The 27,489-nt window shown below is 45.4% G+C and overlaps 1 protein-coding gene across 1 annotated transcript in view; it reads right to left on the bottom strand.

Moving 5' to 3' along the window:
• LOC147016611 (uncharacterized) overlaps positions 1-27,489 on the bottom strand; it is a 62,742-nt gene that overhangs the window by 25,935 nt on the left and 9,318 nt on the right. The window contains exons 4-7 of the mRNA XM_085847947.1: positions 22,610-22,672; positions 22,264-22,317; positions 13,950-15,020; positions 12,122-12,266 (exon numbers count right to left, since the gene is read on the bottom strand). Of these exons, the coding sequence (XP_085704073.1) occupies positions 12,122-12,266; positions 13,950-15,020; positions 22,264-22,317; positions 22,610-22,672 (1,333 nt within the window). The remainder of the gene's footprint in view (positions 1-12,121; positions 12,267-13,949; positions 15,021-22,263; positions 22,318-22,609; positions 22,673-27,489) is intronic.

Raw genomic sequence — 27,489 nt, 5'->3', positions numbered from 1 at the left:
CGCATGCCATTTCCCTTGCACACGTGGCTCCACTCGCTCGCGGCCTTTCACTCACTCGTGCCATTTCCCTCACACAAACCATACTATTCACACACGCGGGGGCACTCGCTCGCGGTGCCTCACTCACACACGTGGGGGCACACACACACGGTTCCTCATCCACACACGGCATGCTGGGAAGCACGCCTTTTGGCACACTTGCCACTACACCACTCACACACGCGGGGACACTCGCCCACGGTGTCTCATCCATACTGGAGGTTTAATCCACACACGGGGACGCACTCACACCTTGCACCACACACACAGGGACAACCACACTGGGGATTCGTGTCCCCACAAGGGTCTCCGGGGCCTCTATACCCCCCAAGCTCTCCGTGCACCTGTCCACAGCACCCGTCCCCTCAAACTCGCAAAGCACGACCGAACTCACCTGGTCGTGACTCGCCTCAAGGGGGCATACTCCCTCCCCTCGTTCCTGGAGGAGGCCATCCAGCTGCTCGCACTGGGTCCCGACACGCTCCGCGAGCTCACCCTCATCGTCCTCCACTACCTCCGTGTGTGTGCGTGCGTCTCTAAACCCGTCATTATCATGCAGTCTCTCCTCTATTTTTTCTGTCTCCCGTGTCTCTATACATTTTCTCTCCTGGTTCCTTTTTTCTGTCTCTTCCTGGTTCCTTTTTTCTGTCTCTTCCTGGTTCCTTTTTCTGTCTCTTCCTGGTTCCTTTTTCCTTCCCATCTGAGTCGTTCTTTCTCTCTGAGCCCCATTAGCTGTTCGTTCTCCCTCCGTAGCTCCTCAATCTCCGTTGACTCCAATCTCGCTCTCCGTTTTAGTTGTTCAATTTCACACTCATATAGTTGTTGTTTTCTCTCCCACTGTTCCTCCTGCTCTTTGTTTTCCAATCTCATCGTTTCTTTCAATTGGCTCATTTCCTTCCTGTGTTTCATTCGCTGTTCTCTCACTACTCTTCCTCGTTTCCTCTCCTGTCCTTCCTTCTCCAGTTTCATGGTTTGCTTCATTTGGTTAATCTCCTTTTTGTGTTTCATTCGCTGCTGTCTCATTACTCTTCCTTGTTTCCTCTCCTGTCCTTCCTTCTCCAGTTTCATGGTTTGCTTCATTTGGTTAATCTCCTTTTTGTGTTTCATTCGCTGCTGTCTCATTACTCTTCCTTGTTTCCTCTCCTGTCCTTCCTTCTCCAGTTTCATGGTTAGCTTAATTTGGTTAATCTCCTTTTTGTGTTTCATTTGCTGTTGTCTCATTACTCTTCCTTGTTTCCTCTCCTGTCCTTCCTTCTCCAGTTTCGTTGTTTGCTTAATTTGGTTAATCTCCTTTTTGTGTTTCATTTGCTGTTGTCTCATTACTCTTCCTTGTTTCCTCTCCTGTCCTTCCTTCTCCAGTTTCGTTGTTTGCTTCATTTGGTTAATCTCCCTTTTGTGTTTCATTTGCTGCTGTCCCACTACTCTTCCTCGTTCCCTCTCCTGTCCTTCCTTCTCCAGTTTCATGGTTTTCTTGATTTGGTTCATCTCCATTTTGTGTTTCATTCGCTGCTGTCTCATTACTCTTCCTAGTTTCCTCTCCTGTCTTTCCTTATCCAGTTTCATGGTTTTCTTCATTTGGTTCATCTCCATTTTGTGTTTCATTCGCTGTTCTTTGTCTATCTCCTCGTACTCCAGCCTCAGCTTTTCTTTCAATTGGTCAACCTCAGATTCATGTTCTTTTTGTTTTCTATTCCATTGTTCCTCTCGTTCTTCCCTCTCCAATCTCGTTGTGTCCTTCAATCTCCTGATTTCTCCTTCCTGCTTCATTCCTTGCTCCTTTACTTTCTCCTCGTATTCAAACCTATTTTTTTCCTTTTGTCGTTCAGTTTCAAATTCATACTCTTTCAGTTTTCTATTCCACTGTCTTTCTTGTTCCTCCTTCTGCAATCTCGTCATTTCTTTCAACTGACTGATTTCTTTCTCCTGTCTCATTCGTTCTTCCTTCATTACTCTTTCTTGTTCCTCATTCTTTAGTCTGGCCTTCGCTTCCAGCTGTTCGATCTGTACAGTGTGGTTTCTTAAAGTTTCATTTTCCGTTCTTTTCCTTTCCTCTTTTAACACTCTCAGTTCGTTTTGTAGTTCCCTCTCTTTGTTTTGGTGTTTCTGTAACTCAGAAACTTTCTTTTCCAATTCCTTTCTCATCTCCGCACACTCAGACTTTGCTTTGGCTTCTAATTGTTCAATCTGCTCAGTGTGGTTCCTTAACGTTTCATTCTCTGCTGTCGTTCTTTCTTCTCTCACCATCCTCAACTTGTTTTGTAATTCCTTCTCTTTGTTTTGGTGTTTCTGTAACTCAGAAGCTTTCTTTTCAAATTCTTTTCTCATCTCCGCACCCTCCGACCTTGCTTTGGCTTCTAACTGTTCTTCCGGCTTGCTCTTGTGGTTTTCTACCAGTCTTCCCAGTTCCTCTGTCTCCGTTTTTCCCTCCAGTCCCAGCTTATCAACTCTCTTCGTCATGTCTTGAAGTCTTTTCTCACACTCCACCGTTTCGACCTTCAATCCCTCCTCTGTCTCCTCCTGGCTTTCTTTTAATTTTTCTAATACCTTCTTTACCTCGTGTCTTGTCTTACATGTCTCCCGAATTATTTTCTCGCCCGCCCCGACCGCGGGCCTGACAGCCGTTGCACTCCCCCCCAGCTCGTTCGTCCCAGCACGTGGCAGCGCCATTTTCTCGCCCGTGGTCCGCGTTTCGCTCCTCGCCATTGCCATAATGCCTGCCTGCAGGCCTATGCCCATGCTCTGCATCTCACCCCGCATTTCTTTCATTTGTTTTTTCCCTTCGAGTGCGTTTCCATCCATTTTTTTATTTTCCATTTGTTGCGTATTTCTCTTCATTTCGTTGTTCCTTTCTTTCATTTCGGCATTCCTGTAATCCAGTTTGTCATTTATGCTCTGCGCGAGTTCCATAATCTGCCGCATTGTCACCTGCCCTGGCCACTCCCACTGACGACATTTAGTGGTGGAGTTATAATAAAAAAACCGACCAGATGAACGGCATCGATGCCTTTCCCAACCTTCTGGTACGGGTTTCTCTTGCACGGTGATCTCGTCCTGAGCCATGGATTCTACATTACTATTACACATACCGAATCCACCAGCACCCGCTCGCCTTGAGACGCCATCTTGCTTCTCGTAAAGGGTTAATTTCACTCGCTCGTAATTTGGAGGGAATCGGGGGTCGCTCCTCTCACCCCTGGACCGATTCCCGTGAATTTAGCTGGAGACAGGAGAGCCCGTTTTCCCGTTCTCCTCTACCAGTGCCGCGAGGAGGGCGATGAGTTTATATCGCACGACCTGACACCAGTGTTGCGGATTCGCGCCCGCCGGCGTGCTGACGGCCACGCAACTCGAATCGCGGCACGTCGCCCACCGGACGGACAATCCCGTCGTGACCCTCTCGGACTAACGCCGGGAACTAGTCATGGGTGGGCCTTTCGGCCTCACCACGATCGTGCCAATCGGCCCCCCGCGTGGGATAGGGTTGCTCGCCAAATTCGACCTACCTAAGTACCCACACGGAGGGTAGACCGGGCGATCGCACCTCGCCGCAGGTCGACTTCGGACACGGGCCACTTTAAGCGACCCGTTCCGTACTATCGGGATAACCGAGCGGTGTTATCGTCGGCCTCGACGGTTCCGATTAATTCTTGGGCGTATTTGGCCCACTACCAACCCTTTACGTGAAGTAAGATGGAGATTCAATGAAAGAAAAGACGAAGCGAAACGGGAAAACAGTTCAACATAATTCACATTTATTTCGCGATGGCACACGGATAGCACACATATACAATTATACACCAAAAGCAAATGTAAAAGTAGAAGAAACACACAATAATGCACAAAAAGCAAATGTAAAAGCAAAACACAATGCAGATCTACCACCGACTACCGAGCACACGGCAACACTTATACAGTTTTACTTCACAGACGGCGCCGACAACACATATACTCAAAGCAAAAGAAAAGGGACCACCTCCACTATGAGGGGGCAGACGGGCCTGGGGCCGAGACCGCGCCGAGCCTACCCGTCTGGTGATGAGCCGCAAAATGGCGGTGGCGCCCCGACTCCGCGGGCCTCGCGGACAGTGTCTGGTATGGGGTGGGAACGGGGCCCCCCCTTCTCGCACTATCTCAGCGCGGGGGGAAACAGGAGGGGGTTGTTGATGCTCGGGGGGATGAGGATACCTCGCTGGCTCGGGTCCCGCGACGAGCGTCTCCACCGCGACCTCGGTCGCGTTATCGGCCTCTCCTCTCCGCAGCTCCCCGACTCTGACACGAGCGCCCTCTCCACTGCCTTCGCCGCCGCCACCTCTCCAACTCTCCCACTCTCCACAGCTCCGTCCAACTGCTTTCTCCGACTCTTCTCTTGACCGACTCTTCCCAACTCAACTCCGAACTGACTCCTACTACTCCTTTTCGGTGAGCGAACATGGCCCTTTATAGCCCCCCGTGGCTTCGCTCTTTCACCTTCGACCCTTTACCTCTGGCTGGCTCCCCATTGGACAGAAGAAAAGTGGGCGTGAATGCTTTTTGATCCGCGAATCTGCATATTACGACCACACTCCGACGCACCTGGAGGCGGGGCCAAATCGCCCCACGCTCGCCGATAGGACGGAACAGAAGTGGGCGTGAGTCGTTTTTGATCCGATTGCTTCGGAAAGGCTGGCTTTTCTGCACCCGCTGCTCAGTGCGCGCCCTGCACGAGTTCAGGATCGGCGCCCACAAGCGGCGCGGGAATGGCGGCGACGCGATGGTTGCGAGAGCGAGATGTGACGGTAAGGGTCGTGGCTGTTGGTGTGAAGCGGTGTTGCGGTTGGTGGTTGTTGTGTGATGGTTGTTGAGACGTGGTTGGTGGTGGTTGTGGTGTTGTAATGGCGGCTGGTCCAAAATAAAGATAGCAAAAGAAAAACGGCTATCTAAAAGGGTCGCAGCCCGACTGAATGACATTTATTTCCTCTAAACAACGGGTTTGGGCCTAACTACACATATACTTACAGAGATATCTCACCTAAGGGACCTGAATGGTGGTTTGCGAATTTCGTCAACCACAACAATATCAAACCTTGAAAAGGCATATACGCGGGTCCCCAGCAATACACCGAGCAAGTTTCAATTAGATCGGACCAGTGGTTGTCGAGAAACAGCGGTCACAGACACACACACAGATGCTGGAATTATAGATAGACTAGTGCGTGCCCGTACGTGCGTGGCCATACGTGCAAAAAAAAAAAAACTGGATTGGGGCATTGTTTCAATTATATCGGACCAACCGTATCATAAATGGCCATAACTTGGGAAACACTTGGGAAGCAGCTGAAACGGATGAAGAAGAACGATATCAAACTTTGAAAAGGCACATAATCAAGTCCCAGTGTCAATTGTGACATCATATTAAAAAATATATATTTGTGACTATCGTGACGTCATAGCACCGTGTCCTGTCATTGGTTGATATATAAATGGCCATAACTTGGGAACCGCTTGTCCGATTAATATCAAACCTTGAAAAGGCACATCCTCAGGTCCCCAGCAACATTCCTGGCAAGTTTCAATTAGATCGGACCAGTGGTTGTCGAGAAACGGCGGTCGCAGACACACATAGACACACACACAGAGATTGCTGGAATTATAGAAAGATGTGTGTTTGCTCTCATATGAGCCTCGACTGTGTCCAAAAAAAAAAACCCTTCTTAAATTTTCCTTTTGAAAGGGGGCAGACTTACACACACTGCTTTATAAAGGGAGATAATTTGCAGTATTATCCTGTCCATTGTGCAGAAAATGAGAATGATTGGAGGAGTTGATTTATTTCGGTCTGTGTTCCTCACAGTGAGAACGAAGTATTCCACAGGAGTGATAAACAAGTAACTAGAATGACACTCAGAAGAGCGCATACCTCTCCACCAGGCTGAACAGTTTATGTTTTGTATCCCAATAATCGGCCGTATCTGCATCCGGACATGAACTAAAATGGACTCTGCTTGTTCTTGTCACCGATTATGCAACTCATCTACCAAGTTCCATCCAAATCCGTCCAATTTTTGGAAATGTCATGCTATATCATTTTTTGCCTCATCTCTCAATCGTGAAGAAACACTGAAATAATTATATATGTATAATGTATATGTATATATGTATAGAAAGACTCACCCAAATCTCTCACCTGTGAATGGGGGGAATAGCCAATCAGCTCTCACCAAATCAACTAAGCCACCCAGGTGGCTACGATTATATAAATAATTGACACCTCCTACACTTCTCCAGCTGAAGAAGAGTCCTGGATGACACCTCACACACTCCTCTAACCTGCATGTAATTAGTGGTTTCACTTTAAAATTAAGCTCCCCCACTAATCAAAGGAGTTTTAAGGTGCAACTCACTTGGTCAACTATCAAGGCAAACATGAAGACCAAGGAGCTTTCCAAAGAAGTCAGACAAAGTGGTGGAGAAGTACTGTTCAGGAGAGGGTTATAAGAAGATTTCAGTCACTCATTATCCCTCTGAGTATGGTGAAATCCATCATTAAGAAGTGGAAAATGTATCATACCACCCAGACTCTTCCCAGATTAGGTCACCCGTCCAAACTCAGCAGTTGGGCAAGCAGGAAACCGGTTTGGGATGTCACTGTGAATCCAACAATGTCTTTGAAAGATGTGCAAGGCTACTTGTCCGAGATGAGGTCAGTGTTCATCATTCAACAATATCCTGTTCCCTTCACAAAGCTGGCCTCTATGGACAGGTGGCAAGAAAGAAGCCATTAATGAAAAAGACACATGTAAAAGCTCATATGGAGTTTGTGAAAAAGCATCATAATGATACTGCAGCATGTGGAGAAACGTTTTGTGGTCAGATGAGATAAAAATTTGAACTTTTTCATCTAAATTCTTAGCATTACGTCAGCGCAAGCCCAACACTGTACATACATTACCAAGTCAACACCATCCCTACTGTCAAGTGTAGTGGTGACAGCATCATGTTATGGGGCTGCTTTTAATCAGCAGGGACTGGCAATCATGTCAGGATAGAAGGGACAATGGACGGTGCAAAGTACAGGAGAATCCTTGATGAAAACCTGCTCGAGTCAGCCATGAATCTGAAACTGGGTCGGAGATTTACATTTAAGCAGGACAATGATTTGAAGCACAAAGCTAAAGCCACACTGGAGTGGCTGAATAAAAAGAAAATAAATGTTCTTGAGTTGTTCAATCAAAGTCCTTGAACCCAATTGAACATTCATGGCTAGACTTGAAGATTGAAGTACATCGACGATCCCCTTCAAACTTGGCAGAACAAGAACAATTTTCACGTGAAGAATGGGAAAATATTTCACCATCTCACTGCAAAACTGGATGAGAGGTGGTCAGTGGGGGGGAGGTGGAGGAGGAGAAGGAAGAGGAAGTCGTGTGGACAGGAGGTGTAAGGGAAGAAGGGAAAGATTAGTTGTTTTTAAAATCTTTTAAGACATTAAACAGAGAGTAGAGTTGGGAGGAATATAAAGAGTGGTAAAGGGATTGAGGTGAAAATAAAAAGCTGCAGGTAATAAGGAGAAAAAGACAAGAAAAATGATCGTGCACATAACCTAGGAAAAGGTGAGGTCTCAAAGAACCCGAAATGAAAAGTCCGAAGAATATTCACAAATTGGCACGTTTTAAAACAAAACTGAACTAGAAACACCCAGTAAGCACGGAGACAACAACATGCAAGTAAAATGGCAACAAAAAAATGACCGAGAAAACATCTTTTGAGAAAGTCGGGAGAGATGAAGAAGACACCACTGAAGCTCAAAACCAGAATCGGAAGTGAACCGCTTTCAGGTTGCAATGTTTAATTTCCTCCTCTCATTCTGTTCATTCATTCCCTTGCTTGTGTCTCAGATTTGCCCCACGACCAGACCATTATTTCATACGTTCCATCTCCTTGTTCGTGCATGAACCTCAATATTAGAGAAAGAATCACCCCCATAATTATATTTACTAGTACGTGCCCGTAAAAAAAAAAAATAATAATAATAAATAAATAAACCACACAGGCCATTTTTTCGCTCTCACGTGCCCGTACGTGCGTGACCCGGAAGTTCGATATTATTCGCAGTTACGATTATTCGCAATTTATTTTTTCATACCCAATTATTCAATTAGCGCCAACGTATTTTACCTTTTCCCAATGTCGTGGCAAGGAAAAACAAAAAGAGAAGAGAAGAGAGAGAAAAAAATTACTTCCTGGTTCGGAGCATACCAGAACTCTGATGTTCCCGAAATTTATACACCGTCTAATATGAAAACGATCATAACTTGGGCCATTGTGTTTATCTATAAATGCGCATAAGAAATCGAGAAATTATTAGAATACACGAAGTCATCACTCTCCGGAAGCCCGTACGTTGTAACCGTAATGGGGAACGTGGCTGTGCTTCCCTTCCCCATCGGCCACGCCCACGCAACAACGTGTTTTCCCCCATTGGTTGGTAAATAAATGGCCATAACTTGGGAAGCACTTGTCCGATTAATATCAAACCTTGAAAAGGCACATCCTCATGTCCCCAGCAATATACCTGGCAAGTTTCAATTAGATCGGACCAGTGGTTGTCAAGAAACAGCGGTCTCACACACACACACACACACACACACACACACACACACACACACACACACACACACACACACAGACACAGGCACAAACACACACACACACACACACACACACACACACACACACACACACACACACACACACACACACACACACAGACACAGACACACACACACAGAGATTGCTGGAATTATAGATAGATAATGACACCCAAATATATTTTGAGGAATGCAATTGTAATGAAAAAAAAAAAAAGAAGTCACTCAATACAAATATTTTGAATCATCATTCTGGGTAAACCCTTTCAGTAAAGCAAACTACAATCACAGTCAAAACACTCCATTTTGAAATCATAAAAAAATAAACAACATCATGTACATGATGAGAAATTTCAACACAACATTGTTTTTTACACTGAGCAAGAGGAACCTTTCCTTCACAAATGTAATAATTTATCTCAGAATACCTGATCTTTCAGTAAATTAAGGCAGAGGGGTACAGGTAGAAGAAACTTGTTGAAGAAAGGACAATGATAAATATCTCATTTTATTTAATAACCTTTGATCAGCAATTATCTAAGGCCTGTTTACATAATACATTCAGGACAAATAGAAAGGGTTGCCTGGCAGTGTTGCTCTGTTTGTAACTATGGAATATGAACTGGGTCAGAAGCATGCTCAAAAGCACCTTGACACTACACCTCAGACATCAAGAAGGATTTAACTGAGTAACTGCCCAACATCACCATGCTTGACTATTCAGAGGAGAGGCAATTAAAATGGCAAAAGATGAAACTGTGCGGTACCTCATATGAAATGTGTGCGGTACCTCATGATAAGTCTCACGTGCAGACTGTGAACATGCTGTGGTGCGACAATGCCCCACAGTATAATTTACGTTCTTTCGTGCAAAGGAAATGTTTATTTCACTTTGTCTCAGGAAAACAAACTAAAAGGCATTCATTTTTTTTGCTGTTTTCAAGGAGGGTGGCACGAGCTCAGCTTTTTTTCATCAAGGAGAGCTCTCTTTCATAGTAAAGTTTCAATATTCTTCCTCACTGGAGAAAGTGCAATCAAAAATATTTTCAGGTCACCTTCACCCTGTTCGTTATTGCCTGGAAGATACCTCGATTCTTCGTACCTAAAAGATGGTGACCTACACCGAAGCAAGGCAATGCAAAGGGAAACCTGAATGGAAATGTGCTGTGGTTCTGATTTTTCAAATTGATCGTACGGCCTCGGCTTCAGAATGAAAGACCAATCAATCCAACTTGCTCTTGCATTCTAGAATTCTAAGCAGATTTCCTGCTCCTCTCTCTGGCCTCTGATTAATCCATGGACCATCTTTCGAAAGAGCCTTTTCCAGCCAAATACGACTTCTCTGGTTGGTTGGAATTTCCTTAGATGGGTGTCCGGAGGTGGAACAGAATCCTCTGAAATCTCTAATTTACCATCTTGTGTTTTTGTACAAACCCATCTCGAGGGAAACAAGTTGTGACGTTTTGTTTTTTTTTAAATAAATTTGTTCTGAGGGTTATATTTACAATGATCACTGAACCCCTTCCAACTGTAGATCGTTTTTGTAATTTTCCCAGGATAGTTTTCAAAATCTCAGTGAGGTTCTTTTTCACTATGGTGTAATTTTGGTGTGTAATCTCCTGATGGTTGTAGTCTCCATTTACAAGTTTCAGAAGGTGGAATTGAGTTCTCCGAGGACTCAAAGTATCCACCTCCATTTTGGAAAAGGGTCTCATTTCATAGACCAAGCTGTGAAGTATTTTTGTTCTCAAAGTTTTGGTCCAAGGGTTCTTTTCAGGATCGTCACCGAGGCCTGGGCAGCCTCCAGTTGTAGTTGTCCAGATGCAATGTTTTGTTGACAATGTCCACACTTGACGAGATCATCTTGTCACACGTGAGCATTTTATGTTCATTTTCAAGGATCTGACTTGGTTTATGTTTCCATGAATGTTCTGGGACGGGGATGTTGAAATGCTTACAGATGTGCCAGTGGATTACTCTGCAGATGCTTTCATGGATATGTACAACTGTTTCGACAGGAGTTTTTTTTTATACCCTGAAAGGAAGTGACTGATACTTTGTTTCTACCCCACAAAACTTGCGTTTGTCAGATTGGCTCAATCCCGCCATTTTCTTCAAGGCATTGGTGCAGTGTCCTTGAGCATTGATGAAGACTCGTTCTCCATCCCAATTAATTTGACCTCTTCTTAGCCATTTCAATTAGCCTTCCTTGTCGATCCCTATCCTGTCAAGCTCTTTTTCAAATCTTCCTGCTCTTTTGTCATTCTCCCATTTGTCAGAGTAGATTTGCTGATATTTATTTTGGTAATTTTTTTTCTTTGCAATCATTGTGGCTGTGTGTTTCTGTTTTGCTTTCTTGTGGAGGCATTTCTGTTTCGCTTTCTTGTGGAGGTGTTTCTGTTTCGGTATTCGTGATTTTTTCAATCACGAATAATTGATGTCACGTGGTCCGACAGCCATATTGGATTGAGCGAAAATCTTTACAAAATTATTTCTCTTGAACCGCTTCATCAATATCTTGACTTCGAGATGACCTAGGATCATGATTCCAGTGGCTAAATCTACATTTTTGGGGGAAATAAATCCAATGGTGATAAGTAGAAATCAGTACAGATGATCAATGGCACAGGTTTAGGTCACCATCTTGGATTTTTAATGCGCATAACTGAAATTTACGCTTATCTCCTTATCCTGGCTCCAAGGTGACATAGGAACCTGATCTAAGTGGGTATCTGAACAAAAGTGTACTTAGTGCAACAAGTCAGTGTGCAGGTACATAATCTAGTGCTGGCATTTGTAGGTTTATCTGTGGTGATTGTAATTGCAGTTATTACGTTAGTATCTGCAGGTATTAGAGGAACATCAAAATAATTCAGACGAATCCAGATACGTTGTTGTTTCTACACGGCTGGTGTGTATGCAGCATGTCCAAGCTAACGCTAGTTAGCACATGTTAGCTGTGTTTCCAGGTATGTCAACTGCAAAGCCCCTCTGACTATTTTTTGGATGTACATTATACCTTACAGGTTGTATGTGTAGTATTGGGTGTTGTATGTTAATGGGTGGTGTTTGCTTTTCTTTTTGCAGACCTGTATTAGAGCAACATGAGCAAGATGTCTCAGCTTCATCAGCTTGGAGCAGAGAGACAGGGTCAGGAAATAATTAACTTGAAGCTGTGCATACTCCATCAGTCTGATGACCAATGTAAAGGACACTTGGAATTACATCCTAGACTAGATTCCTACCAGAAGATACTAGATACAGTAAAGGAGAGAGCCAGCTTGAAAGATGGAAACTATGATGAAATGCAAAAGTGGCTCACGGATATCAAAAAAGAAACACTATGTGAAGAGCATGCATTTTAGCATCGCAGCTGTTACCTGGTCGCGACTAACAAGGACCACATTCAGCGAGCCCGAGACCGCTATGAACATGCATTATCCACTGGGTCATACCCTGCCAAAAGACGTGGACAGAATGGAGAAAGCACTGATATGGATGAACCAAGCTCCAATGGACACTGAAACTCTGGGCTCAAGTCAAGATGGTCATCCAAGTTGCAAAATTGCACTAGTGGATGGCATGGTTGTTGTCCAAAAGCTGACAAAGAAGCCAGCAACAGTAATCACGGTCAAAAATTTAAGTGAATGGTTCTACGGCAGACTGATGTCTCTAACCAGAGACTACGATGAGGTGATTCTGGTGTTTGATACCTACAAGGCGGATCTTTGAAGCACATCACAAAGGGAGAAAAGAAGACAAGGAAAGGATCCAATCCAATACCAAATCAGAGATGACACAAACATCAAGAACATTGCAATGAGCCGCTTACTTTCTCATGACCAAACAAAGGTTGATCTGACAGAGTATCTGGCATCAAAGATGGTTGAATACAGCAAAGAATCCCCCAAGCTTGTCATTGCTTCTGCTGCAGGACACACCAAGAGCAACAGTCAATTGGACTTTGAAGGCAACAACCATGAAGAAGCAGACACCTTGTTGATCCACCATGTAGTTCTGGCTTCACGTCGCAACCCATCCGATGCACATCTCATGTTTTTCTCCCCAGACACAGATGTACTGGTGCTGGTTGTAGCAAATTATGAAATCCTGCTGAAAAATACTTGTGTTTCAATGGCATCTGGGATTTTAGAAGTGAAACCAAAATGGAAAGCTCTGGGTGCAGATCGAGCAAAGGCTTTGCCGGCATTTCATGCATTTACAGGAGCAGACAACACTGGGCGGTTTTCTAGAATTGGCAAAGCTACCTGGCTGAACATCTACCTAAAAGCAGATGATCATGTTGTCAAGGCTCTGCAAATGCTGTCTCAAACCAGTGACGTGACAGAGGATCAGCTATCTACTTTTGGCTGGGTTTGTATGCACTGTATACTTACCTCAGGGGATCCAAATCGACAACATCCCTGAACTGAGATGGTATCTTTCCTGCAAGCACATGGCAGAAAGTGACAAGCTTCCACCCACACTTGGTGCTCTCAAGCAGCATGTCCTACGAGCCCATATCCAGGCCAGAGTGTGGGGTCAGGCAGACATCGCCCAGGAGTTCCTTGACCCACTACAGAATGGCTACTACAAGGACGAGGATGGCCAGCTGAAAACAATGACAACTGAGTCCCTCCCAGCACCAGAGGCCATCAATGAGATGGTCAGATGTCAATGCAAAGCAGACTGTTCTTAACACAGATGTTCGTGCAATTCAGTGGAGCTACCCTGCACGGAGCTATGTCAGTGTAGCACTGACTGCCAGAAAGATGAAGACTCTTGGGATATCACATTTGCTAGTGACAGTGATGGTGATTGTGAGGACGATGGAGATGTGTAGCAGACATGACAGTTTGCTTGTGTGTAAACTTTGGGTGTCAAATTCCGAATATCTTTTTTCTTTTTCTGTTCAGCTATGCATATTAACATGCAAGATAGACACCCATACATGTGTCATTGACATTTGTAATTATCACCATTGGATTCCTTGCCCCAAAAAATGTAGATTTGGCCACTGGAATCTTGTTTCTAGGTCATCAAGGAGGCGAGATAGAGAAACTAGTGTTTGAGGGTCGCCAGTTTTAAAAATCCAAGATAGCCGCCATAATGACATCTGAGAAAATGGAATCAAACATTTTCTAATTTGTTAGGCTATTAGGTTTTCAAAAGTATATCGTTTTCATAATCTCCCAAAAATTAGAACGAAATTACATAAGGAACCTGACTATTTGTTTCTCGATTAATTTCTGTTTCTGTTATTGTGATTAAATTTGAAATTTCAGCTGTTTCTGTTTTGCTCTCGTTCTATTCTCCGTGTAGCACCTCTCTTGTTCTCTGAGGTGTGCAATTTTTGATGTCGATATAAATGCGATAAATCGCTAAGTGTTTTGTTACAGATGGAACACTTGTAAGACTTCTCTCCCATATGTATTGCTCTTTGATGTCGATCTAAATGTGACAAAGAAGAAAATGTTTTGTTGCATTCAGAACACTGGAAGGGCGTCTCTCCTGTATGTATTTTTTGATGGCGAGCCAAATTTGATGGACAATTAAATGCCTTGATGCACAAAGAACACTGGAAGGGCGTCTTTCCTGAATGTATATTTTGATGTCGATATAAACTTGATAAACAATTAAATGCCTTATTGCATTCAGAACATGTGTGGGGCTTCTCTCCGGTGTGTATCAATTGATGCTGCTTCAACCTTGCGAGAACAGGAAATGCCTTGCTACATTCAGAGCAATGGAAGGGCTTATACTCCCTGTGTATTCTCTGGTGAGTGTATAAATATGATGTAGTACTAAAGTTCTTGTTGCAGACAGAACACTTGAAGGGTTTCTCTCCCGTGTGGATTCTGTGATGTTTACGTAAAGTTCCTGACTGACCGAATGCCTTGCCGCATTGTGAGCACTTGAAGGGCTTCTCTCCCGTGTGGATTGCGTGATGTTGACGTAAACCTGATGAAGTAGTAAATGCTTTGCTGCACAGATGACATTTATATGGCTTGTCTCTTGGGTGTTCTACTTGATGATAAATCAAAGATGATAACTGATAAAATTCCTTGCTACACACATTGCATTTGTATGGAATCTTTTGGCTGTGCATTGTTTGACATCTCTTTAAAGATGTTAATGAGCTAAACGTTTTCTTGCAAACAGAACACTTGTGCAGCTTCTCGTTCCTTTCAATTTCCTCGAATGTCGTAATACAATTGTTGTTCTTTGTCGGTACACTGGTGTATTTGTTGACTTCCCAACAAGAAATCTGTGCCATGTTCTGATTGAAAGAAACCTCTGTATCAAGCAACTGGGAACTTGACTTGGGATAAGAAACCATTTCCAATTGATTCTCTGCAAATAAAATTCAGAAAAGCATCAATAAGTCACTTTTGTTGTGAAACATGCAACATCAAAATAAAATGTATGAAGTACTTCATTTCGATGTAAAAATAGTCCGATGTCTGAACTTGTCTTTCACAAGGTACAAGCTACAAAGGAAGCATCAAACAAATACACAATTTGGTGTCTGTCTGTCTGACCACAATACATCCAGTCGTTCCTCATCCAATCTTAAACTAACTTGCCAGAGGACTAAGGATCACACGGTAGAGGTTGTCGTGACTTCAGTAACTTCATCCCCCCCCCCCACCCCCGCCTCCCGCCTCTTCAAGGTGGTTTTCTTCCATGGACGAACGCTGTGTTAAGATATATAGCTAGCTTATTGTGGCGTTTCGTGGGGGCACACCTTATTATCACCAGAAGGAAAAATTATAATAACCACAAAATATTCAGTAAATTCTGTCGAATGTACGATTCCCTTTTTCAACAGTTTCTACTGATATTTAGCACTTGACTGAAAGAAATTTGGAGAAAACCCAACATTCATGAGGCATCCTGTGCTTATCGCATTCCCCGCAGCCCAACAGACCCGAAACGTCTCGACTTGCGAGGCCTTGAGGTATGTCGTATGCCTGTTGTTGGCTTAATGGTTAGGGTGGCAGGCATCAGATCCCTCGGGTCCTGAGTTCAACTCCCACTTGGCTGTTGAATTAATACCAGGTGGGGTTGACTCTGCCTGTCATCCTTCCGAGGTCTGCAAAATGAGTACCAGCTTGTTGGGATTGAATGAGCCATTCGAGTATCCTGCGTGAGAGTGACGATCCATCCAGGATTGTGCCCAATAGCCAAGGAGACTGCTTAAGCAGAACCAACACTCTGCAAAGAGTATGGTCCCAATGGATTTGGAGGTATGTCGTAATGACCTGAGGTAAAGGTGATGAAATGAGTCCTTACGCATGATGTATCCCATTGCCTGTCCAATTTTTCAAGGCATCAGATTATATGAGTATGGAGAGAGTGCATGGACCATTTATGACATGCATTGGGGCCTCATATGTGATTTCTCCTGACCATGGCTTCAAATGTGACGTGTGATATTGCCCCCAACACACTTACAGCCAAATTGTGAACGTTATTTGATGCAGAACCCCATTCCTTAAGACCCAGTCACACCTTGACGTTTTAGCCAGCAATGGAAACGTATTAAAATGTATGTAAAACGCTGGATTACGTTGAACTTTTGATGTTTTTTTTAAAGATTCGGACGTATTCATAACGACTTGGTCTTATGCGCAACATATTAGTAACGGACACAGAACGTTTCGTTGTGTTATAGATAACTTATACCAACGAATGCTGAACCTGTTGTCAGCCTTCACAACCTATGCCCAACGATCGTCTAACTTAGGCATAGCGCGCTGCACGCATCGCCGACGATGACGTGGCATAGGTTATGAAAAGGCTGACGCACAACGATTCAAATCATAACCGCCGCAGAAATGGAAGTGTCAACATCGCAGTCACACCTTGGCGATCTTGCCAGCGTATGCCAACCTCTGAAAAATACGTCTAAAACGCTGGCGCACGTCGAATACGGTATGGGTAAGTTTGGTATGCATGAATAGAACGCTAAAGTACGCTATCATACATCGTAGTAAGTGGAGTACGTCTTGTAATTTCAAACATGTTGAAAATTTTACGACGTACTTGCCGTATGACACACGCTCCGCATGCGATGGGAATAAGTTGTACGCATGATATGCGATCGTTGACACACAGACACACGTTACTTGTAAGGTGCTCACAAGTCGAAACACGTCATGGTAATGGTTAGCGTCAGTGTTCCAGACTCCCGGTTTTTTTTTTTTCTTCGGTACGACGGTGTTCATGTACAGTGCGGTTATGATTTAAACCGTTGAGCGGCAGCCTATTAATTATATTATATTATAACCGCACAAGAAATCGAAGTGTCAAAATTACCATGATACCGAAAGAAGGAAGAAAAAAAAATAAAATAAATAAAACCAGGGAGTTTTACTTTCTCCAGGGAGTTTTATACGAGGGTATGGGAGTAGTGAGGGGTGATCCCAGGATGGGGATAGGGAGGGAATGATTACCGTATAGGGTAGGGATGGATGATCCCGGGATGGGGGTAAGGATGATCAAGACAAAATAAAACCAGGGAGTTTTATAAGGTGGGAGGCAGGGGCACCAGCCCAGAGGGGAGAGCAGTACTCCATCAGGCTGCAGATGAAAGCTTTGTATGTGGGCAGGAGCTCAGGTGGGCCGAGGAAGGACTTTGCACGACGGAGAATTCCCAGTCAGCGACTGGCTTTGGAAGCCAGGTTGGAAATGTGGCTTTCCCAGGAAAGATCATGGCTGATAGTGCTTTCCAAAACTGTGGCAGAGACAGCCTGGTTTCAGCATTTACTCCACCCATCAAGTGCAGACATGGTCTGACTCTTCCTCTTCTTCCCTCAAGCCTTCAAGATCATTGGAATCAAACACGATGAGGCCGAGTCTATGGACCTATCACTTTGCCATCGCAGACCTGTTGGTGGTCTGTCTTCTTCCTCCTCCTTTCTCGTCTTGCACCCTCTGCCCTCTCCGTGCTTTGTCCCCTACCCTCCAATGTTTCTGCATGGTTCACATGGTCCACCATTGACCCCTTTCGAGTGACTCCCAATATCCAGGAGCACTGCTCACTTTCACTCAGTCGTTCCTCTTTTTTCCAACTGTGGAATCAACTTCCACATTTTCCTCAATCTCACTCTTCCCTTCAAGTTTTCATAACAGTTATTCACCACCATCTCAGATCATTCCCCAACAAAAACAATAATCTTTATACACCCATAAAACCACCCCCACCCCAACAAAATTTGCTTCTTTATCCATCCCGTCCAACGCCTGCGTTCTCCCCTACCCCTCATTCTTACACGTGCATCTGTCTCCGTTTATTTGGCCTCTTGGCACTGCTGTTGACATTTCACCCTTCTGTTTCTACTGTTCCTTTTGTTATGCCGTGTCCTGATCTGTTCTCTGTTCTAGCTCTTCCATGAGCACTGACCCTGTAACAAAACATATAAACAAAAAAACACACCCCGCATGGTTAACTTCTCCAGACTTTCATTTTCTGCACTCGTATGATAGTTTCTGTTTTAGCATCAGCACTTCTAATGTGTAGCATTTGATGTGGTGGTCTAACTTATTCAAGTGCTGATTTATTTGTTCTTCTTGCCATCCATGGAACTTTTCACATTAGTCTCAAGCACCAGATTTTCTTTATCACTGTCCATGACAAAATAATAATGTTAATCGACACCTACACACACATGACCCTCACTCTCATAGCCGCCCCCCACCCAAAGGAGCAGGTGTTTCTAGTTCAATAAATGTCAGAAATTAAAACCTTCCCAACAATAGAGTTCACATGATACCCTACTCCACGCAGTCTTGAGAAAAAAGGCATTGGAAAGGTCTGTTAAAGGGGAACCCAAACGATCAGACGACCTCAACGCTAATCGATCCCTTGATATCCTAGAAAATAGATACAATGTGTCTTTCTCAGATTTGTGATTTATGTAGTCAAATTTTGCGAGTAAAAGTCGAAACCTACTTCTTTGTCACGATTAGCAGGGATGTCACACCTGGAAGTCAACCGCCATTGTCATACAATCTATGGGTTACATCGCGGAACAATTTAACTCAAACGGCGAATAATTTTCGATTTCCCACAAGTATGGTTTCATGCTACACCAATGGCTGAAATACACCAAGTTTGCCAGAAATTGGATGAGGTTTGTCCGAAATACCCGCGTGTGGATTGAGCCTACAAAATGTTCACTGTTGTGTTCAGAACATTTTACAGAGCACGGTGATAAAACAGAGAAGACGAGACCTTGTGGTCATCCACCACGATTAAGAAAAGATGTCTGTGCTTTGCTGTGTCCCACCGTCATGTTCACTGTGTCGTGCCATGTCCCACCGTTGTGCCATATCCCATCGTCGTGTCTGTGCTGTGCCGTGCCTGTGCTGTTCTGTATCATGTCCAAGCATCATGTCTGTGCTGTTCTGTGTCATGTCCAACCATCATGTCTGTGCTGTTCTGTGTCATGTCCAACCATCATGTCTGTGCTGTTTTGTGTCAAGTCCCACTGTCGTGTCCATGCCATGTCCTGTCCATACTGTGTCGTGCCGTGTTTCTGCTGGAGTAATATAACTGATTTATTAATTAATACAAAATCCCTTATAAACTGTCAATTTAATGGAAAAGCAAAAGCTACCAATTTGTAGTGAGCAGGTGACCAGCGTTTTCATCTTCACGAACACTTCCATGTCACCATCTTCGCCTGAATCACTTGCATCAGGGTTGAAATGATACGGCTACATAATTCCACAAAAAGCGTTTCCATCACTAGATTTGTTTCCAATAGTTTCTTCCAAATCCCACAGATCACCCTCAAAAAGCGAGAATTGTCGACAATGTAGAGCATTCTTCGGAACTTTGTGATTGGCAATTATATATATATATATATATATATATATATATATATATATATTTCTCATCAAGTTAAACTGTGAATAATGATTTTCAATGGTTTTCAAATATACATGCTGTTAGGCATGTATACATGCTCGGCTGCATCTGATCTGGTAAGGTGATCCGGTTTGAACAAGGCATAGCGAGGGCGTGTCCCCCGGTCATTAAACCATGTGACCTTTAGGTAAATGGTATTAAACGGAGGACCCGAAGTCACGTGATCGAGTTATATTGCGATTCCGGAGAGTCTGGTGGAAACCCGAGGTAGCTTCCCCCCTCCTGGTCTTCTCGTCCCCAACCCCGGGTCCGCAACAATATAATTCAATTGAAATAAAATGAAGATTTTAAAGGTTGCATTAAAAAAAATCTAAATACTTTTTACGGGAGCTTGCCACCCGCCGTTGATGAGTCATCTTTTAAAACCACCTTATTTAACACGTTACATTAATTCTTCGTGCCTGTTTGTCCTTTATGGCATCCCTAAAAACAGTAACTTTCCTGGTTGGAATGATTTTCAATTTTATTTCACTTTCAGATAGGCAGACAGACAAACAATTATCTCACTCCTCTCTGCACATGCGGGATCGGGACGAGATTCCGTACAATTTGCTAAATTCGGAGCCAAAGTTCTGCTAAACTGCACGTCTGAGTTGTGATTCATGTTCTACAGTGTTCAAAATATAAAATTAATTTGAAATCAAGTAATTCCTCAATCATAGACAGAGAGACAGAGTGAACAAATTGTTTGAGCCCGCTTTGTATACGATAGTAAACAATTTTGTTGTTCTTCCCTCACCTCGTCGGTCAACCACTCCTAGTCGGAAGCCGACAACCACTTGTCCGCGGCAAATCAAACTGAGTAAATTTGGTGTGCAACAGAGATACATGGAAACACATTCGAGATACCACAATAGAGAGACCAAAATCTCTTCTTTTAGAATGGAGGCTGGGTGACGACTTGGTAACAGCGTGGGTAGTTTGGACGGCGCACCGCAGGCCAGGGTGGTGAGCTCGACTCCTGAGCCTTGGAGATGGTGGCATAACGGCAGGGTGCCCTTTAACATGGCACGCACAGCTTTGGGAGGCCAATGCTTGGGAACCGCCACGCATGAAGGCAGTCACAAAGTTTATGTTGGCCGTAGCCACGCGCGGTAGTTGGAGTTGCAACTGGACCTTTCAGGACGCAGCATCCCGCTCTTAATCACCATCATCCAGCTCTGTGCCGTACATGTGCAACACATGCCCAGTACAATGCTTGCCTGCACAAGCCGTACCATACCCAACACGAGTTTGTGTCTTGCTCAAGCCCTTGCTCATTATCCATTGTTGTGTGAGCCTCAGTATTTATATTTGTCACCAAAGTGGGTTGTGGGTTATATCTTTTCGTTGTACACAAGTGTGTGCGTGCCTCCCTACTTCTTTGTCCTTTGAGTGCTCTGTCCTGTTTATGTGTCATCGCGTCATGTCTACCCTTATCCCCGATTGTATTTGCAATAAATCCATTTTAATTATAAGAGAAATTGTCCTGCCTTTTCATATCCCATGTGTTGCGTCGCCTGGTAAGGCCTCAGATTGTAGTGACACTTAGGTTTTTTTTTTAAATTGTTAAGAACCGTGAATTGAATGCAGAATAGCAAAACTACTGGAACGATGGGTGGTTAGTCAGACCCGTCGACAAGACAACGTTATGAAAAGGTGCTGATGTTTCGAGTTTCATCCTTTGCCCCGAAGTGAAAAAGCCCCGGCAAAGGATAAAGGCCAGAATGTCAGCACCTTTTCATCTTTCACGGCAAATAAATCGACCATTTTCTTTGTGTTTTTATTCCCTTGTGCAGCCCACACAGACCGCTAGTTCTGTGCTAGAATTAGAAACTACATCTAAATATTATGCCTGTGATGGATGTTTAAGAGAACATGAATTTTGAACGATATTTTCTCGAACAACAGTTTAACTGTAATGAAAATGTAAATTACATTTCATCATTCCAGTCAGTTACTCCATCTATATATTACTAAAACTCTCATCTTGTATATATGTATGGATGTATGTATGTATGTATGTTCCCAAAATGCAGCCAAAATGGTACACGATAGCACAAAAGTTTTCAGCCCACCTTACTCACCATTCTCCTGCGGTGTGCAGGAACAAATTTCGTTCAAATCGGCAACGAAAAAATTATTTAAAAAAATCAATACCCGATTCAGTCAAGTACTCTTCGGGATTATTTAATCAAAGCAAACGACCTCAGCGGTATAGTTTGCTGGAGCTATCTTTTTTTTTTCTTTTCTTTTTTTTGAAATGTTTTTTTATCAACCGCTGTCACAACGGGAACCCATCGGGTTCACGGGTCATCTAGTGATCATTAAAGACATGCTTGTAATAGACAAGAAAGAGGCAAAAGAAAACAATTTGCATCACGTCAACGTGACATTAACGAGGAGTTGGTACCACAAGGCAGGTAGGAATGTGATTAGCACTCGTATAAAGGACCCTGTGGTAACTGTTATCTTACCCTATGATGAAGGGTGTGTTTGCATGATACATTTAGTTGATTTGGATGAAGGCTTCACAAGATGCATGTCCTGAACACGTACGTATCTAGCTGTGAATAAACAGCAATTCCAGAAAAACGAAGAAACACACATCACCTCAACCACTTTAAACACACCCTGTTACAAGGAAAATGCAAAAACGTCACTGAAAGGAGCATTTACCTCTCAGAGGACAATGGACGAGTTCAGGTTCAACAAACAGCTTCCCATCAATACCTGCAACAACATAGTCATAACATTTATCTTTATGTTATCTCCATTAATGGGATTGCAAGTTGGTAACCGATTGAGAGCAGTCCACATGTGTGTTCCTCACAAATATCTCGAAAAATCATGTGACGTTTCAAAGTATAGATAAAAAAAGATAAAATTTGGTTTATTAAGGAGCTGGGTATTTATGTTGTTACACTGCCTTGAGACAAGACCAACAATAAGACAGCGAGTGAACAAGCTTCAGTACAATGTACGTTCATCAATGGGACAACCAGAATGTCGTTGTGGTTCAGACCTTTCTCTTCAATGGATGATTCATCGATGAACTCGGACTTCACCTTCACTTTAACAATAAAACCTGAAACAAAAATATCTCATTAAAACTAAGCAATGGCATGAATGAATCAAAACACTTTATATATATTTATTTCAAGAAAAAAGTTTTAAAAAATGAGAAATTATGTAAAAACTCGAGAGAAGCCAATTGGAGCACGAGCCCACGTCCCACAGTGCTGGATACTGCTATTAAGAGTTTCGTATTATTGAGGACATTGTACAGGACGTATGAATTTAATTAAACAAACATGCCTACGCATAACAGGCTTAAACTGCATCTCTCTCCACACAGCTAATCGTTATGTCATGGAGCTGTTCAGGTTCAACAATGTTCAGGTTCAACAATATATATATATATATATATATATATATATATATATATATATATATATATATATATATATGTATATATATATATATATATTGTTGCGGTTTTCGCGCCCGCCGGCGTGCTGACGGCCACGTAACTCGAATCGCGGCACGTCGCCCACCGGACGGACAATCCAGTCGTGACCCTCTCGGACTAACGCCGGGAACCAGTCACGGGTGGACCTTTCGGTCTCACCGCGATCGAGCCAATCAGCCCCCGCGTGGGATAGGGTTGCTCGCCAAATTCGACCTACCTAAGTACCCACGCGGAGGGTAGACCGGGCGATCGCACCTCGCCGCAGGTCGACTTCGGACACGGGCCACTTAAGCGACCCGTTCCGTACTATCAGAATAACCGAGCGGTGTTATCGTCGACCTCGACGGTTCGATTAATTATCGGGCGTATTCAGCCCACTACCAACCCTTTACGTGAAGCAAGATGAGGATTCAATGGGAGGAAAAGACGAAGCGAAGCGGGAGAACAGTTCAACAATAAAGCACATTTATTCGCGGCACACGGGAAGCACACAAATACAATTCCACCAAAAGCACACAAAAAAAAGAAAACACAATTCCATTTACACAAAAAGCAAATATAAAAGTGAAAACACAGTGCAGAGCTAATACCGACTACCGAGCACACGGCAACACTTATACAATTCTACTTCACAGACGGCGCCGACAACACATACCCAAAACCAAGGAAAAGAACATCCCCAAGAATGAGGCGGGCCTGAGGCCGAGACCGGGTCGCGCCTACCCGTCTGGTGATGAGACGCGGAGCGGCGATGGCGCCTCACTCCGCGGGCCTCGCGGACAGTGCCTGGCAGGGGGGTGGGAAAGGGGCCCCCTTGGTCGCACTATCTCAGCACGGGGGGAAACAGGAGGGGGTTGCTGATGCTCGGGGTATAGAGGATCTTTATTATCCCTGGTGTGCGTCTCCACCTCGGCCAGGTCGCGCTGCCGGCCTTCCTCGGGCGTGCAGCTCCCGGCACCGTCGCGAGCACCCCCTCGTCTGCCTTCGCCGCTGCCGCCTCTCCGCCTCTGGACTCTCCACCCTGGACTCTTCTTTGGGCTCTCCTCGTTCGACTCTCTTCAGCTTCTCCAGCTACTGCAGGCTTCGGGCTCCAGACTTCCACACTCTCTGACTGACGAACACGGTCCTTTTATCCCCCCGTAGCTTCGCCTTTGACCCCCTCCCTTTGACCTTTCACCTCGCTCCCCATTGGCCCGAGAAAAAGTGGGCGTGAAGGCTTTTTGATCCACAAATTTGCATATATCGATCGTCCTGGAGGCGGGGCCCGCGTCGCCCCTCGCTCACCGATTGGACGGCAAAAAGTGGGCGTGTGTCGTTTTTGATCCGTTTTTGAAGCACAAAATCCGTGATTTTGTACACGCTGTTCAACGTGCGCCCTGCACAAGTCCAACACCGGTACCCACAGCGGGGCAAGAACGGTGGCGATGCTACGGTTGCGAGGTGTGACGTGAAGGTCGTGGCGGTTGTGGTGAAGCGGCGTTGTGGTTGGTGGTTGATGTTGTGGTTGTGGTGGTAATCATGGCGGTTGGTCCAAAATAAAGATAGTAAAAGAAAAACGGCTATCCTGAAGAGTCGCAGCTCGCATAAATGACATGTATTCCCACTAGACAACGGGTTTGGGCCTAACTACACATGCACTTACCGAGATACCTCACCTAAGGGACCTGAATGGTGGTTTGCGAATTTGGTAACCACAACACTACCCCCTCCCCTTTTTACAGACTCGTCCCGAGTCGTCAAATTTTCGTGTGCCATCATGTGTAGTTTTCCCCTAGTACATTTTACCTACGGATCCCTGAGTGCGACATTCATGGTATTCGTGTCCCCAAAATAAATAACCTGAGGGCTGCGTAACTATCTAAACAAACTCACTCATTCGGACGACTTAAATAAAATTGCCGGCGCTAAGACATACATGCCGGGGGCGCACTCATATTTACAGTACATCTTACCTTAACTTACAAATTTTACACTAAACCATGGCCCAGGATCAATGAACTCTGCAAAAGAAAAGCAGTTAGCAGGGAGCCAGGCTGCCCGCATGCAGTCTCTGGCTCAAAACAATGCAGGTGACAGGGAACGTGGCTGGCTGCTCACACGCAGTCCAAGGCCTTCCCTTTTTGAACTGAACGCAGTGAACCACAACGGTGCATGGGCTGCACAAACGTAGTCTCCGTGCCAGCTCAAGTGGCACACAACGAATGAATGGATGAATGGATGGACGCAAAACACGGTGCACGGGCTGCCACTGCAGGCCCGTGTTGTAGCTGCCAACAGGGCAGTTCTCGCAGCTTGCAAACTGTTGCCTTGATCCTGGCGCACATGGAAATGAACAGGGGGGGGGGGCAAAGCAAAATTGAAAGGGGCTGGTGAACATGGGCAGTGGGCATGGCATGGCAAAGGTGAGCAGGCAAACTCAGCCCGCAGAATAAGGCCGCTGCAGGCAAACACAGCCCGCAGATGAACTGGCCGGCACAGGCCTTGCAGCACACAGCCAGCAGATGAAGTGGGCCGACACAGGCCTTGAAGAAAAAACAGCCAGCCGGCAGATGAAGTGGGCCGGCACAGGCCTTGCAGCACAGCAGCTGCAGACGATCCAGCCGGCACAGACCTTGCAGCAAAATAACAGCTGCCGATGAAGTTGGCCGGCACAGGCCTTGCAGAAAAAAACAGCCAGCCGATGAAGCTGGCCAGCCTTTGCCGTTCAGTGGAGGTTGGTGGAGGGGGTGCGGTGGTGCTGGCCACTTGGAAGGCGGGCTCGGACCTACCTACCTGTCTCCCTCCCACCTATCGCCTTTGCTGTCACTGTACATACCCACTCCCTTAATTTGTGAAAAACCAATTTAGCCCCCACTTATTTTTTTGTTGTTTTTATTTTTACTTCCCCACTATAAATCGTCCCCTAACCCCCTTTATCGTCCTTGTTCGGCTAACCTATCCTGTCACCTAGCCTACTCCCAACCCCTACGTTCCCTTCCCGGAGGGGAATAAGGGAGAGCTAACGTCCTGTGTCGAGGCCCAATGAAGCCTCAGAATGGCCTCCCCAGAGTTCAGCGATCTATAACCAAAGTGGGTCCAGCGGCCCACAACGACAGCGAGGGGATGGATGGTGCGGAGGGGTACATCTCCTAATCTACCCTAACCATTTAACTGTTAAACTACCCCGGGGCTTTCAACAAGCGCCTCTCGCTTAAACTATTGGTTCTAACAACCCAGATTCCCGTCGCCTGTGTTGGTGTCCTCACAATTTCGGGCCTCGCCCCCAATTTTCTCTCCGTGCCCTCACACGGTCTCCTGGCTGGGACACGTGGCTCCCTTAGGCAGGCACGACCCTCTGCCGAATCTCCCGCTATGGCACCCCCGGGCACCACACCGCCTCCGAGCCTACCAGCTCCCTAACACCGGGGAGTGCCCCCCATGGCACCTCCCCTGAAACGCACACGAGGCAGGCCGGCCTCCCGGGCCCCTTTCCGAGGGTCACCCGTGCCCACAACACTGCCCACGCGGCTAATGGCGCCCCGGGCCCCCCGCACCAAGCAGGCGCACCCGTGCCCACTACTCTATCCCGGCCCCCCATGGGCCCATGGCCTACCGCGGCCGACCCAGCCTGGTGCCCGGGGTACCCTCACGGCGATACACACCTTTCGCAGCCACGCTCTCAAGCCCGTCAGCAGGCCTCCTGCGCCCCTGCAAATGGGTCTCGAGCCTACTTTCCCACCAACAACAAAACGACCTCCATTTTTCAATTTGACTAACCCAGCTAACTCACTTTATACTGACCCCGGGGTCCCTTGGGCGGGAGTGACTCCTCCCCCCAATCACTCATCGCACCATGCATTCCCCATTCGCTCCACTCACACAGACCCGCTGGCCTCACTCACTCACCAAGCACATGCCTCACAACTCACCAACTCTTCAACACACTCACCGCTGAACTCCGCCATTCTTCTAACTACATCCCCTAACTAACTCGTGCTCCCACGTCGTCCCTTAAACTACAGCACGTTCCTTTTAACACTACGTAGCTAAACTACGTCCCCTCTACACATCCAAAGTCTGTCTCTGTCTTCAAATAAATCATTTTATTTCCCAACCTAAATCTGGCTACAATCCCTCTAACTAATCCATTCCACGGACTCCATGAGGACTTACCCCTGCCCCATGAAGTCGGTCTAGCTAAGCTAACCCTTCCCCCTAACTAGTTTCCATCCTGTGCCCAGGGTTAAGGGGGTCTTCCACCCCTTACCCAGGAATCCTGTGCACCCGAAAGTGAGGCTTGTCTTTTCCCTCCTTTCCATGCGCAGCACCTGCGCGGCAACTCAGAGCTCGCGCACTTTGCACCTGCCCGTGACGTCATGCAGCTGCACGTGTTCCTCGTCCCTCCTTGGACGGCACGATCCGGCCGGGATACCCCTCCTGCCGGATTCCAACCA

Source organism: Eptatretus burgeri, chromosome 11, assembly GCF_056783735.1.
Source record: "Eptatretus burgeri isolate ZD-2024b chromosome 11, Ebu_testis_v1, whole genome shotgun sequence".
Classification (NCBI taxonomy): domain Eukaryota; kingdom Metazoa; phylum Chordata; class Myxini; order Myxiniformes; family Myxinidae; genus Eptatretus; species Eptatretus burgeri.
This window is presented reverse-complemented; position numbering and strand designations above follow the sequence as displayed.